At 39.9% G+C, this 16,269-nt stretch overlaps 1 protein-coding gene across 1 annotated transcript in view; it reads left to right on the top strand.

Moving 5' to 3' along the window:
• VTA1 (vesicle trafficking 1) overlaps positions 1-16,061 on the top strand; it is a 249,869-nt gene extending 233,808 nt beyond the window's left edge. Inside the window, exon 8 of the mRNA XM_044289753.1 lies at positions 14,644-16,061. Coding sequence (XP_044145688.1) covers positions 14,644-14,789 — 146 coding nt within the window. The 3' untranslated portion in view covers positions 14,790-16,061. The remainder of the gene's footprint in view (positions 1-14,643) is intronic.
• The last annotated feature ends 208 nt before the right edge of the window (positions 16,062-16,269 follow it).

The raw sequence follows: 16,269 nt of genomic DNA, 5'->3' as shown, positions 1-16,269 counted from the left end.
GCAGAGTTCGCTGGACTGTTTTTTTTTGACACCATGTCCCAATTGAAGCCCCCCTGATGCACCCCTAGAGTAGAAACTCCAAAAAAGTGACCCTATTTTGGAAACTACTGGATAAGGTGGCAGTTTTGTTGGTACTATTTTAGGGTACATATGATTTTTGGTTGCTCTATATTTCACTTTTTGTGAGGCAAGGTAACAAGAAATAGCTGTTTTATCACCTTTTTTTTTATTTACAACATTCATCTGACAGGTTAGATTATGTGGTATTTTTATAGAGCAGGTTGTCACGGACACGACAATACCAAAGCATTTTTGAAAAAATAAAATAAATATTTTTTTAGTGTCTCCACGTTCTGAAAGCCATATATTTTTTTTGTAGGGGCGACTGTCTTGTGTAGGGGCTCATTTTTTTCGAGATGAGATGACTGTTTGATTGGTACTATTTTGTGGTGCGTGTGACTTTTTGATCGCTTGCTATTACACTTTTTGTGATGTAAGGTGTCAAAAATAGCTTTTTTTTTTTACACCTTTTTTTTTTTTTTTTTACGGTATTCACGAGAGGTTAGGTCATGTGATATTTTTATAGAGCAGGTTATTACAGACGCGGCGATACCTAATATGTCTTATACTTTTTTATACTTTTTATTTATGTAAGTTTTACACAATGATTTCATTTTTGAAAAGAACAAAAATCATGTGTGTCTCCATAGTCTGAGAGCCATAGTTTTTTCAGTTTTTGGGCAAATATCTTAGGTAGGGTATGTTTTTTGCGGGATGAGATGTTTGATCGCTTGCTATTACACTTTTTGTGATGTAAGGTGACAAAAATATGGCTTTTTTTATACACAGTTTTCATTTAAAAAATTTACGGTGTTCACCTGAGGGGATAGGTCATGTGGTATTTTTATAGAGCCGGTCATTAAGGACTTTTCATTTTTTTCCCTATTTTTGACAAAAAAATGTAGTTTATTTTGGGAAAAGGACACATTTTTTTTTAAATTATTTTTTTTACTTTAAATTTTATATATATTTTTTTAAACTTTATTATTTGTTCCACTCTGGAACTTCAATATTACAGGGTCTGATCCCTGTTTCAATGCAGCACAATACATATGTATTAAACTGTTAGTGTCTTACACTGTAACAGTTGCCTAGGAGACCCAGCCAGCACGTACGTGCCAGGCCCCAAGCCTTGGAATGGCTTGGGGCTGCCATGGCAACCTTCGAGTCCCTGCCACAGCAGCGCAGGGACCCGATGGATGAGGTGAGGGAGCGCAAACCTCCCATATGCCGCAGTCAGCGCTGAATGCAGCATATGAGGGGTTAATCCACCGGCAGCGGCGTTATTACCAATGTAACAGCCGGATCTCTGCCGCTGATTGTGTCACCTCACGCGGGGGAAAGTACCGGCCCTTTAGGATGAGCATTCTCATCCTGGGTCCTTAACGTGTTATAGGGGTTGTCTCACTTTATCATGTAGAGAAAGTTAATACAAGTGACTTACTAATATATTGTGATTGTCCATACTGCCTCCTTTGCTGGCTAGATTTATTTCTCCATCACATTATTCACTGCTCATTTCCATGGTTATGACTACTCTGCAGTCCATGTATGGTAGCCGTGCTAGGGTATGCCTTCATTGTCTGATAGGTGTGGATCCCACCTCTGGGACCTGGACCAAACCGGGAACGAAGTCCTGAAAGCCATGGAGGGTGCACTGTGCATTCGCAACCGCCCTTCATTCATTTCTATGGGGCTGCCGAAAATAGCCACGGCCAGGCTCAGCTATTTCCGCCAGCCCCATAGAAATGAATGGGAGTGGTGGCCACACAAGCGTGGTGCACTCCCATTCACTACTATGGGGAGAGTGCTTGGTGGTGGCCAGAGGACCCCGGGTCTGGCCAAGTAGTCATAACCATTCCCCTGCTCCATTCTCGGTGAAGGTTCCCTCTGGGACCTGCACCTGTCAGATAATGGGAGCATATCCTAGCGATATGCCCTCATTGTCTCAGATGGGAATACCCCTTTAATCCCACAGAGACCAGCCTGTTTTGAGCCTTAATGACCAAGCATTTGTCTTCCTTTTTTTATTGTCGCTTTCCAAGAGCTATAACAATTTTTTAGTCTATGTAGCTGTATAAAGTCTTGTTTTTTGCGGGACAGTAGGCTTTAATGGGGCCATTTTTGGGGACAACTTTCTGATTAACTTTTATTAACTCTTTCTGAGAGGGAGATGGGGAAAAAATAGCAATACTGCCACTGAGTTTTTATGTTCTAACTTTTGCAGTGTTCATTTTTCGGCATATATAACATAATCTCATTATTCTCTGTGTCAGTATAATTGCAGCGATACCAAATACATATAGTATTTTGTTTGTTTTTTCTACCTTTGTGTAATAAAATATTTAATATTTTATTTTTTGACCCATGACTAGAGCTGAAACTATTACTCAAATCAATCGGGTAACGCGAGACAAAAAAAATCCTCAATGCAAATGGCAGGGAGGGGAGCTGGTGGCACTCGGGATTTGAAGGCATGGTGGAGTTAATTGCACTGGATGGATCTAAAGGCATGGGGGAGTTCAGGGCATTGGGGGAACTGATGGCACAGGGGAGGGGGAGCTAATGGCACTGGGTTGCCAATGGAATGAGGGAGCTGATGGCACAAGGAAGAGGCAGCTGATGGAATTGGGTGAGCTAATGGAACTGCGGGAAGCTGGTGGCACTGAGGGAGGATCTGATGGCATGGGGGGCTGATGGTGCTGAGGACTGATGGCAGTGGGGAGGGGACTGAAGACATGGGGGGGCTGATGTGTTTTTTATAGAAAACAGTTATTAGCAAATATAAAACCCACTTAATATTCTTTGATAAATGGGGTGAGAACAAGTGTTGGGTCTCTGGACTAAAATAGAAGTGAAAAGGTTTGCGTCCAAATTGGGGTCCATTCGCAAATTGTGGATCTGCAAAACACTGACATCGGCCATGTGCGTTGCATTTTGCAGAATGCCCATGGCCGGCCCTGTGATAGAAATGCCAATTCTTGTCCATGGCTGCTCTATTTTTCTTGCGGGGAATTGAAACGAATGGGTCTGCACCCATTTCGCAAAATTGCGGAATGGATGTGAACCCATTAATACAGACGTGTGAATGTACCCTTAGGAGGATTCTTGTAGAGTTTTGGGAGGACTGTAATCATTGCTGTCAGAAGGCGGTATTTAAATAATTGATTACAAACTTTTTTGGTAAGGGGAAGCAAGGCGCAAATCTCTTGTACCAAGCTGCCAAAAGGCCATCCTTAGAAAGGAGCTTTGCCTAAATTCAAGTAATGAATAACTCTGTTGCCACATCAGCATTTAAGCTCAAAACGGTGACTGATCTAGAAAGGCAGTGCATCTAGTTTTGTTCTAGTCTCCTTATGTATATAGATGGGTCCCTCTGGTGAGCCAAGACCTATTTAATCAATTAGTGGGGTTGTGCAGTCAGTATATATTGATGACCTGTCCTCAGTATAGATCGATATCTGATCGGTGGGGGTGTCGGGAGTTGGATCCCCAATCAGCTTGAAAAAGAGGCCGCAACTGTTGGAGTGCTCCTTCCTCTTCAAGGTTACAATGTGCGTCGTCTCGGCGATGCAGTGTAATTACAGGTGCTTGTTCCGTTTACTTGAAATGGGACAAGCACTTGTAATTGCGCTAGGCTGTCTCTGCAAGCGAGACGACAGTCTAATCTTAAAGAGGAAGCAGTGCTCCTATGAGTGCTGTCTCCTCTTCAAACAGCTGTTCCGTGGGAGTTCCAGGAGGTGGACCCCACTGATCAGATATTGATGACCTATCCTGAGGATACGATAACAATATGTATGGCTGCAAAACCGATTTACGAACTGCCTACTGCTTTCTGCTGCTAGTCAATTTCCCTTACTCACTGTTAAATGAAGTGTTACCAGCACTATTGAACATGCTGCAGTCCAGCAGTACAGTTCTCCGAAATTATTACAAACCGGATTCCCAAAAAGTTGGGAATAAAAACTGAATGCAATTATGTGGAGGTGCCAACTTCTAATATTTTATTCAGAATAGAACCTAAATCACAGAACAAAAGTTTAAACTTAATACTTGCGCTGTGAGTCCGGAGCATGACACTCACTTATCTGAAAGGGGTCTAAGGGTTAAAATAGGTTACCTATTTTGTGTCAGTAGTTTTGTAATATGTATAGTTTCACTTGAGCGGTGTGATAATTGCAACAGTCTTCATTGGCGTGGGTATTTTATTGTTTTTTTTGTTAACTTTTTTATTTATTTAATTTTGGTGCATAATATGTGCCCCAATGGGGCCTTTAAAAGACCTCTGGGGAACACCAAGACTTTTTAGCTATTTATTTAAGTTTGCGTTTAGCACTTTTTTTTTCAAAGGAACCCCAGTTACAAGTGAAAATGGGGACATTGCACACAGGCAGACCTGATCATGGTCTGCCAAGACAAGACCCTTCAGCTCTTCTTTGTCCTAGAGACCCCCAGACAATTACGTGATTACTGGGTCGGCGTAGCCACTACCTCTGTTCACTGCGTAGAGCTCTATGCACTGAGCAAAGGAGATGGCAGAAGTGGTAATAAACCGCTAAACAGCCGGGGACCGACCTGCTCCTACAAGATTGCAGGAGCTTTAGTCCAGTGCCATGTGGCGCTGCGGTCAGTAACGCAGCCGATTGCACAGGTAGATGATTAGCATAGTTTCTGTCCAGCAGTACAATAGCCACAAGCTTTGCTGTGCTGGTCGATTGTGGCCCATGGGCCGAGGGTTGTACACACCTGATTTAAACTATTTTTAACATGTTTGTCTGTTTTTACATGTCTGTATTGAAAAATGGCATCCTAACTGAAGTGTTACCAGCTTAGAAGATGCTATCGATACTATTGGCCTGCTATTTTATTTTCTGACTCTTGCATAAGATAGAATTAGGGTCCATTCACACGTCCGTTTTTTTCTTTCCTGATCTGTTCCGTTTTTTGCAGAACAGATCTGAACCTATTCATTTTCAATGGGTCCTGGAAAAAATCGGACAACACAATGTGTGCTGTCCGTTTCCGTTGTTCCGTTCCGCATGTCCGATTAAATATAAAACTTGTCCTATTCTTTTCCACAAAAATCAGATCCTGGTACAATACAAAGTCAATGGTTCCGCCAAAAACAGATGACATTCGTATGTCATTACGTATGTCATCTGTTTTATGCGGAATCCGCTCCTGGAAATTAAATCCTGCCCACAGAAATCACTTATTCACTTTTTTTTTTTCAAAGAAATCCAAACAACTTTATTTGCTTTGTGAAATTTATACATGTTTCAGTTTTTTGCGGATCCGCAAAAAACGGATGACATACGGAAACATTTTCAGGAACAACGGATCTGCAAAAAACGGACCGAAATTCGGGATATAGAAAAATACTGACGTGTAAATGTAGCCTTACTAGTTTTTTTTTTTTTTTTTTCATGAGACTGTGACTGTTCCAGCTATTATGTTTAAAACATAGCCAAGTTCTTCACAAGCCTTCCATTTCTACTTATGACCTTAATATGAGATGATTGTATTTCTATGCTATATATGGCATGCTTTATAGGGATAACATTATATCCATAACGTTTTTATAAGAACTCCGTAAAACACAAGATATGACTTTTACATACCACAATGATCCAAGTTGTTTACTGGCAGATGAACAACTGCACATCTAAGCGTCTAAAACAGGGCAGCCTGTGTGCTTCTCTACCTGCTGGCAGCTCAACAGCCAAGACGGCAGACAAACTCATTCTTTGAAAAACAAGCAGGGCTCCAATCCAACTCTTACTGGAAGCAACTAATCTTATTTTTACAGTACCACTGCTGAATTACTGTTTTGTTTTCACCAACGCCTCGTATTTCTAGTTAAGTGCCAGTCAACCAGACTCTCAAGAAAATTTGTTATGAAGACTATCATAATGTATATGAGGACAGACCTAAACATGTGTTAATCTATAAATGTGCATTCACACAGTTCTCCCTGTATAAGTAATGTACTCAACATGCAGTATTTTGTTAATACAACTAAAACGGTGCTACAATGTGTGGCCACTGCAAGCAGTTCTACATTTATTTCAGGAAAAATATTTGATTGTTAATATATTTCAGAAGAGGATCAAGGAAGGGAAAAGTGAAATAGTTTAAAACCATTGCCAAGCACTAGTAGTCAGTTTTTTTTAAAGATTATGAGGTCTACTATAATAATTATGAATATTCAGAACGCTTAAAAGGTTTATCCAAGAGTTAAGACAGAGCTCCCAGAGTGGCCAACCTACAGTGGAGATCATACTTACCTGGTCCCTGCTGCCTGGTCCTAGTTGTCGGATGCTCCCAGGCCTGCTTGTGCTGAGATCAAATCTGCTGATGGGGGGCACACGACTTCTGCACCAGTGACCTGCTCCCTTTTTGTCACAACAACTAGCCATGTGACACAAGGGGAGCAGGTCATCACTGCAGTGGTCACAAGCCACCCCATCGATTGATGTTGATTTCAGCGCGACTGAGAAAGAATTACGAGCGTCAGGCACTGAACTGAACGTCTGGGACCAGGTAAGTATGATATCCTCCATGGGTCAGCCACTCTGGGAGACAGGTCTATCTTACTCTTGGATAACACCTTTAACTGAATACAGGTAGTTTCAGGATCATAATTGTGCTCTTAAAAATCACCTATGTAGTCTATACTTGGTCTGCTATAGAAAAGAGGACCCATCCCAGTGATTTGCATATAGAGCACCCAGAATATTGGGGGCTGTATCTCTGGAACTGGGCTTTGGATTCCCACCAAAGAACACACTACTTGGTGTCCAGTGGGCATGTGATAATATGGACTGGTAACATTTTGTAGTTACAAGTCCTCTTTTAAGGGTGTATTTACATGTAGTGTTTTTTTTTTTACACTTTTTGTTGTGGTCACTCCCTGCCTTTCTGGAGCCATAACTTATTAAAAAAAAAATTCTGTTTGCATATCTGCATAAGGGCTCTTTCACATGAGCGGATGACGTGCAGGTAATCCACTGTTTGAAAGAGTGCCAAGCCCCACTCCGGACAGCAGAGACACGGAGCAGTAATATGACTAATAATACTCTTTGCTTTTCTGTGATCTATTTACTACAAAATGACAGTGAGATAAAGTTGTCACCGTGATTTTGTAGTAAAAAGATCAGAGAGGCACAGAGCATTATCAATTGTGTTAATGCTCCGTGTCTCTGCTGTTCGGCGTGGGGTTTGGCTCTCTTTCACACAGCGGATTACCCGCACAGCCTCCGCTCGTGTGAAAGAGCCCGAAGGGCTTTTATTTTTTTATTTTTTTCGAAGAATAAGTTTCTAATGGCGGCATTTAATATTGTATACATTGTTAGTGGGAAGCTGGAAAAAACAAAATGCAAATCTGCAACAGTTTTATGGGTTTAGTTTTATGGTGTTCCTTATGCAGTAAAACCTTTTACCTTCATTCTCCGGGTCACTGTGATTACAACAATACTACAGTTATATCATTTTTCTAGTGTTTTAATACAGCATGCATCTGTGGAGTGAGGTACAGGGATACTGCCTTCCGATTGGAGCTCCCGTAGTGAAATGGCAGGGCTCTGATGGATTACCAGAGTGGATGCTGCTGAAGCCTTCATGGCTGCCATGGTAATGCCATGCCATGCGTGCCTCGTGTACAAAGCAGCAGGGACAGTGTGAAAATCCTATTTACCCTAATAGATCTCTATTAGGGTGAATAGGACAAGGGATCCAAAGATCCCAGGTTCTAGCCACCTAAGGAGACTCATAGTTAATAAATAAAAAGATAATAAACAAAAAATAAACAAATATCAAAAGTTTGTACCTCTTTCCCAGTTTTACATATAAAAATATATAAATAATAAAAATTAGTTATCGCTGCGACTGAAAATGTCTGAACTATTAAAATGTAAAAATAGATCTGTGCTTTGAACGACGTAACGAAAGTTGTATATATCACAAACATGGTACCAATATAAAATACAGTTCATTGCACAAAAAACAAGCCCTCATACAGCTCTGTAGACCAAAATATAAAAAAGTTGTGGCTGTCCGAATATGGTGATGCAAAGAAAATGTATATTTTTTTTCAAAGTTTTTTTTATAGTTTTTTTTTTTTTTTAAGTAATTAAACAAAATAAAAACTGTTTGGTATTTCCACAATCGTATTGCACCACAGAATAAAGACGTCATGTCATTTTTATCGCACAGTGAACTTTGAGGTCAAAACCCCCAAAAACTATTTTTTTTTTCAATTTTACCCCCCAGAGAATTTTTTTGCCATTTTCCAATACAAGACATTGTAAATTAAATGTCGGAATAAAAAAAATGCATCTTATCTCGCTAAGGTACTCACTGTGCTCTGAAGCTGGCACCATCTTTAAAGGGAGTCTTTCACCTAAACTGACCATTATAGAACACCATGTATACCGTATAGCTGTCTGTCGCTTATTTTTGCTAAAAAACACTTTTATTCAATATGTTAGGTTCTAAGATGCCCAGTGGCGGCGTTCAAGTGGCCGGTGCCCAGGCCCCTCATCGCTTTTCATATGAAACCCCTCCCCTTTCACCCCTCTGGCCCGCCCTAGGTTCTTCAGAAATCCAGCGCCGTTCACAAGATTCGCTGCGCCTGCGCACTTCATTCCCCATTATGGGCAGAGGCACAAGGCCGGCTAGATGTACGGGCTGGCACATGCACATTAAACTCTCTTGTGCCTCAGCCCATAATGGAAAATTAAGTGCCTAGGCGCGGCGAATCTTGTGAACGGCGCTGGATTTCTGAATAACCTAGGGTGGGCTAAAGGGGTGAAAGGGGAGGGGTTTCATATGAAAAGCGTCGAGGGGCCTGGGCATCGGCCGCTTGAATGTTGCCCCAGGGCACCTTCAGAACCAAATTAACATATTGAATAAAAGTGTTTTTTAGCGAAAATAAGCGACAGACAGCTATACGGTAAGTAGCATTTCAATATGGGGACTATAATGCAGATCATGGTGTTAGTGTTCTATAATGGTCAGTTTAGGTGAAAGACTCCCTTTAAAGACCTTACCGGTGACATACTGTATATAGTCATACAGCGTTAGGGAATATAGCCTGCACTCAGGCCTCTGTATCTGCATCACGTGCATACTAGGGTTGTTTCGGGTATTGAACTTTCGATACCAAATCGATACTTACCGGGATTTGTCTTTTCTCGGTACTAGGCTTCTGCTGCTGCACAGCCCAGTATCAGAGAACTTGGATCGCTCTGTTCTCAGCGTGCGCCATGTTCCCTCAGCAGCACAGAGAAGAAGGAAGCAGGCTCTCCCTCCTCCTGTGCTGCTGCTGCCTCCAAAGAGAGCGCGGAGGGGCTGTGGCCACTGCGCCACCAATGATAACTAACGTAATACATTACAAATGCAGGTGGCAGAAACACATCGCCGTAACCCTGCCTCTGACAGGGCGCTGCGATCCGCAGCAATTAACCCCTCAGGTGCTGTAGGTGATCAGGTTAGTGATGTCTGACTGCTATTATTTTGAAATAAAGAAAAGTATTCCAGCTCACCATGAAATCCGTCTGCACGGAACAGACTGGACCGGTCCTTAGCGTATAAAGAGAAGAAAAAGCTCCAGCATCCAGGATAAAATGTTGCCAACTTCTTTATTGAACTGCGGTTACAATCCAATTAAACAGACACGATCTCCCTCCACCGCTCGGTTAACATGTTTTGAACCAGCCAGGTTCTTACTCCTAACATAATAAAGAACCTGGCTGGTTCGACACATGTTAACCGAGCGGTGGAGGGAGATCGTGTCTGTTTAATTGGATTGTAACCGCAGTTCAATAAAGAAGTTGGCAACATTTTATCCTGGATGCTGGAGCTTTTTCTTGTGCTATTATTTTGAACACAACTGTATATCTCACAGTGGTAAGTGTACTCAGAACAGATATGTACGTCGTTACTGAGCCATATTTCTATTATCTTAAGATGTCAGAGCAGTTTGTGTATTAGTGTTTTGTGTAAATGTGGCATCACGGACTATCCAAATATATTTCCAGAATCTATTATTTTGCTACTGTTAAACCTAGCTTTCTGATCCTCGGAGTTTGGTTTGCTCCAGAGAACCAACTATGTAAAGTCTGCCCTGTACTTGCAAGTGTTATGGTTTAGGCCTTTTCTCAAATCCGGAGTGATTATTTAAATAATAACAGCATTTGTCAGGTAATAGAATGAGGTATGAGAAAAATCAACATCTCAAGCTAAGATTTGCCGTGGAAACAATACTATATTTTAGCAATACTGTTTAGTAAAAACAGGAATGGTAATAAGCCTAGAGCTCTTTCCATATATACACAAAGGCCTCTTCATTGCAAATATTCTAAGCAGTCAATCATATCCCTGCATGTTATGGCCACTGTAGCTGTGGGCATTGAGCATTTTATATAGTTTATACTACGCTTTCCTTTGGATTTGTTCACTTCCCATTCATGTTTCTTTATAAGAACAGACCCAGACAGAACATGCATGGGAAAAGGGCTCTAGGGCGTAATGTCACATGGCGGAGCTTCCCCGCACTGTGTGCGTTGTTACATTTACTAGAGAATAAAAGCTTCCTTCATCTGTCACACTGAAGGACAAGCCTTTCTCAAAGGTATTGGCTTTCTCATTTTAAAAGCAAAGTAGACAATATGAGCATCTATATTTTAAAAGTCATTCTGTAACTGGAGAGTGGCACAGAGACAAAGCGATCCTGCCGAGGTGATGATAACAAAGATCACATCCCTAAACTGAATGTTGATCTAAGCAAGTGATATCTATTGCCCTTGATCAGCATTCAGCCTTTTTATTTTTAACCTTTCATGTCCAAGTAGCACTTGATTTACCATATAGTGACCTTCTAGCCTATAAACTTGGTTGACTATACTTGCAGATGTCAGATATGCTCAGTGTGTTACATAACATGGATCTAATAAATGTCAGCACAAACTTTGAACTGAATTAGCAACCTAATTGCAATCATCGTAATGAAAAACATACGGTTCCGCAGTGCTAAACAGAGAGAAAGTGAGCGTAATCTCCCGAAAGGTTAATGGAAGGTGAATAACAAATGTTTACGTGTAAACACATCTTTGTCAACTTGCTAACTTTTCTGACTACTTTCAAGAGTCTCCATGGCTGAAGCACGCAGTTAGCTTGATCACGGGTCATTTATAGCCGAACAGTGCTTTAGATCTCAAATTATAAGAGAAGCACTCCTGATTGCTTGGTATTTAAGAGAGTGAGGACCTTCCTGTCTCTTTATCATTGAGATCGTATTGTAACTGAACATATAATTTGTGGGTATGAGTGATATTCAGAAACTACTGGTTTGGACATCCATTGCCCAGTGTTTAAAGCTCTGAAAAATGTCTACACCTGGCTGGACAAAAGCCTCGTTAAGAGTGCTTGTACATGCAGCATAGCCAAGATCTGTGTAGCAAAAAAAATTGTTTTACCACAAATAGGCTGGAAAAGGTAAAGTATATAGTTTAAATGTGCTTCACCTACCCAGTCTGCATGGCTAAATGCGGACACCCTTGCTCTAATGACTACAGAGTTCTTGAGCATTTTAACAAGTTCACTTTTAACCAACAAACGAATTGTGAACGAATTTCATTAGCAGAAATTCGCTCATCTCTACAATAAAATAGAACCCTGATTCTGCAGTTTTTAGAAAAGTGTGGCCTGAAATGCTACTTGACCAAAATACCAACCTCAGAAATGAAGGAGCACCTTGTGGATTTTGGTCCCCCCATTTTTTTAGGAAGTTTTTAAGATGCCATTTTAGGTTGCAGAGGCCTTGAGGTGCTAAACCATAAGAAACACCCCTATTTTGGAAACTAAACCTCTCAAGGAATTATTATATGGGTGCAGTGAGCATTTTGACTCCACTTGTGTTTCATATAATTTTTTAGAATTGGGGTATCAAAATAAAAAATGGCATGCCAACAATAATATGTAGTTGTTTTTGTTTAAAGTGTTAATGGGAGAAAAAGCACCCCAAAATCTATTACACCATTTTTTCTGAGTACGCCAATACTTCATATGTAGTCATAACTTGCTGTGCCGACAGAAGGGCTCAGAAGAGGAGTAATAACGCGATTACTTAAACTAATCCCCCCTGCCACAAGGAATTCAGCTAAGGAAGAAGTAATAGTTTTGACCCCACAGTTTTTATAGAATTTATTAACATTGGAACGTAACATTTTTTTTTCAATAGTTGCTTTTCATTTTTTTTAAGGGTTACAAGTAGAAGAAGCAGTAAATAGTCTGTTATAATTTCTCCTGAAAACACCAGAATGCATACAGAAATACCCCATATGTGGTTATAACCTGTTTGGGGACACAGAAGTGCTCAAAAGTGAAGGAGCGGCATCTGGATTTTCTAACATAGAATTTGCTGAAATGGTTTATAAATGGTTTACACTTAGCTGCGTGAGGCCTTATCTTTTGCCAGACAAGCAGTAGCTTTTATTGGTACCACTTTGGGGTACGTTTGTCTTTTTGATCACTTTTTATCAAATTTTTCGGGGAGGTGAGGTGGGCAAAAATTGCAATTCTGCCAGTGTTTTCATTTTTATTTTTTATGGGGCTCACAAATATATAAAATATATATATTATAACTTATTCTGAAGGTCGATACAATTTTGGCGATACTAAATATATGTTTTTTTTAATCATGTTTCCTATGTTTGCATCTTAAACTTATTTCTTTTATTAAAAATCAGCTGCATTTTGCATCTCCATATACGAACATTCATAACACTTGTTTTTCTGCAAACAAAGCTGTCTGATAGCTTGTTTTTTATGGGATGGGCTGCAGGTTTTATTGGTAACATTTTGGGGTACATATTGTTGTGCTTTTTCATAAGTGTGGTCAATATAGTTTGCATAATTTTTCTTTTGACCCGATATTTTTTTTTTTATATTTATATAAAGCATTTGCTTTATATACCAGACAATATAAAGTTTTTTTGCGCTTTATTTCATTTTTGGGGAGATGGGGTGGACATAATTGCACCATGTGTTATTTATGATGTGATATCTTTATTTTGCTGGTTGATATGAATATGACCATACCAAATTTATAAAGTTATTTTATGTTTTAAAAACATTTTTTTTGCATTGCTGTATCTAAGACCCATAACTTATCTCTGTTAATGTAGATGTGTGAGGGCTTGGTTTTTTTTCGGGACAGACTACTTTTATTGGTACCATTTTGGAGTTCATATGACTGACAAAAACAGAAATTCCATTTACTGCCTGAGATAAGTAACATCCTTTTTCTAGATCAGGTTGTAATAGACATGGGGATACCAATTATGTGTAGTGTAAACAAGAAAAAGCTATTTCTTTTTTCTTGAATTTTTTTTCAGTTTTATTTTTTATTTTTCAGTTTTCTTCAGTACCATTTGGGGACTTGAACAAATAGAGGTCTGTTCACTTGCACAATACACAGCCATATTCATTTATTGCTGTGTATTATACTTGTCAGTTTTACACTGGGCCTGGTAGGCTTTGTTAAATAGCAGGCCAGAAGCTGTCATATGAAGCACTGGGACCCTGCGACTGTGTCGCAGGGGCCAGATTGAAAGAGGGAGATTGCTCCCTCTAAACTCCTTAGATGCCATGGTTGTTACTGCCTGTAACATCTAAGGGGTTAAATGGCCAGGATCGGCCCGTTTAAGCAGGATATCAGCAGTATGTTGCAGCTTACAATGCCACATATTTACAGCTTGATGCAGGAAGGAGTTAAAAATAGGTGACTAATGCAGATAAAGCAAGTCCTTACTTATAACGGAATGAACTGCTAGTAGCTGTAAATCAGTTTATACAACGAGTACAGGAGATTCTTATGGGTCCTCTACATTGCACACATGTACCATAAAAATAACATGAAGTTGCCCTCACCTGGTATCCAAAGCAGCAGCTCAATCTGCAGCAGGTAAAAGACAGTACAGATGGTGTAGTACCACACTGTAATGTAGAGAGGCGCGACTAGAAAGCCAACCAGTACATGCACTTTACTAGCACAGGTTTTAAAAAATGAAATGCTGATGTTTTTTGGCAGTTTTTTCTAGCCAATCACGTGACTTTGCCTTTTGTTGTCTACATAGTGTCTATTTACTGTCTGTTATAAATGGTGTTACCTGTGACAATTATAACTTGATGGACCACGGTACATTAAAAGGGGTTATCCAACCCTTATAATGACCCATGGACCCCCCCCCCCCCCCCAATGCCCAGGCCCCTCATATAGCTCCTGATCCCCACATGGCAGTTGTTGAATCTCCCTGTTGCACGGATCAATACACCTGGAAGGTGACGCTAGGAAGGCTGTGCGGGGATCAGAAGTGACATGGGTGCCAGAGAGCGGGGTAAGTATTACGTATATGTGGGGCCTAAGCATAAGGGGGGTCATTATAGGGGTTGGATAACACATTTAATGCTGCACAACTTTAATATATGGAATATAATATGTTTTATTGACTGTCTAGGTACTGTAACATGGTACACATCAAGAAATGTATTTGTATTAATATATATTCTATCTGTTTCTAGGGGAAGCTCGGTTGACTCCTGAAGACTTTGCCAGGGCTCAGAAATACTGCAAATATGCAGGTAGTGCTTTACAGTATGAAGATGTTGACACTGCCGTAGAGAACCTACAGAAAGCCTTGAAGCTGCTCACTAGTGGCAAAGAATGATGATCCCATGTTCTCCATCCGGCCTGCAGGAACACTATACAGTAATTCCACGTGCTGTGATACCCCTGGTCTTGTGGATTAAACGCCAATGATGACTTACATTTTTAATCCTCTGAGAGCGTTGCTTAAAATTTGTATTTTGAAGTCGGCAATTACATGATGCTAAAACATTAAAAAGTTTACATAAACTGGGTGATATTTCTTTGAAGGCTTTGTAAAGTGCAGTGTGGAATCTGATTCAATTTCTAGGAGCAATGAAATCTTTCTCTATAAGCACTCCGTTGTACAATGCTTACACAACATTAATGTTACACATATATCATATTAATGAACAAGACAATAGCTTTAGATAAATTCAATATTACTAAGGACAGCCTTAGGACCATTCTTTTACACCCAGGCAAGTTTTGTCTATATTCCATTAAAATATGATTATGCTATAGTAAGACATCCTAAAAATACATAAGGACGAGGAAAGGTCCCCTATCAACTTTAGTAAGGGTACTAGCACTGAATTTGTAGATCTTGATCTTCTTAACACAAAAAATAAATTGTCAGATACACAAAATAAAAATATACGACCACTTCCCTTACTTTCCCTCAGTGCTATTTTGACTCCTATTACAATTAAAACAGAACAATACATAAAGATATCTCATTGTCTGGCTCATTATCTTGTACCTGGCTGTTAGACAACAGGCTGCAGCAGGAGTCTCCTTGTTTTGTTAATCCCCACCCCATAGCGGAAGATAGAGCACATTAGTAAGTGATTAACACCTTTGTTCACTGAAGTATTTTGTAAAAGATTGTATGTGTCAGGGTCATGCAAAAGTACTCTGAACTAGCAACAGTAAGGGGATCTCATTTCTAGGTTTAGTGTCCCTTTACAATGCTATAACTTAGTTGAAGGGGGCATTTCAGTGAGTTTGGAGGAATGTTGTAATGAAAGGTCAGGAGCAATTGAGCTAACCCATATTGCTAGTGCGAATGGTTTCCCTCCTAACATGACACTACCACCTCCATGAAACGTATTTTATGGATGTGTGAATAGTTTATTTTACTCTACTTCAGCTGAACTTTTTTGTATGTGAAGCCTTCGCTAAACTTTTCCAATGACTTTTATTGGCAGGGGTACCATAGTTAGACCGTTTTAGTTTTTATGAAGCAAATGGTTTCTGAAATTGTCATTACAAGTGCATGGCTTTAAATGCATGTATCTGTTAGATATGATTTAGAATAAATTGATATGAAATAAAGATTTTTTTTAATGTCTCAATGTTTTATTTACATTTCTATAACCATTACCATATGCTTGTATCCTGATAATGGACTCAATTTATGTAATTTATCTACTGGCTGGGCCTGCCGCAAGACTTCAAAACACTGGAGCGCATTTTGGTGGCATATTTTTCTTTAGCTGGTTCTATGGTACCACTGCTCGAAAAATCTTATGTAGCACCAAAACATTGCAAGCCTTTCC

Source organism: Bufo gargarizans, chromosome 4 (genome assembly GCF_014858855.1).
Source record: "Bufo gargarizans isolate SCDJY-AF-19 chromosome 4, ASM1485885v1, whole genome shotgun sequence".
Taxonomy (NCBI): Eukaryota; Metazoa; Chordata; class Amphibia; order Anura; family Bufonidae; genus Bufo; species Bufo gargarizans.
Note: the sequence above shows the minus strand (reverse complement) of the source record. Positions and strands in the feature narration are given on the sequence as shown.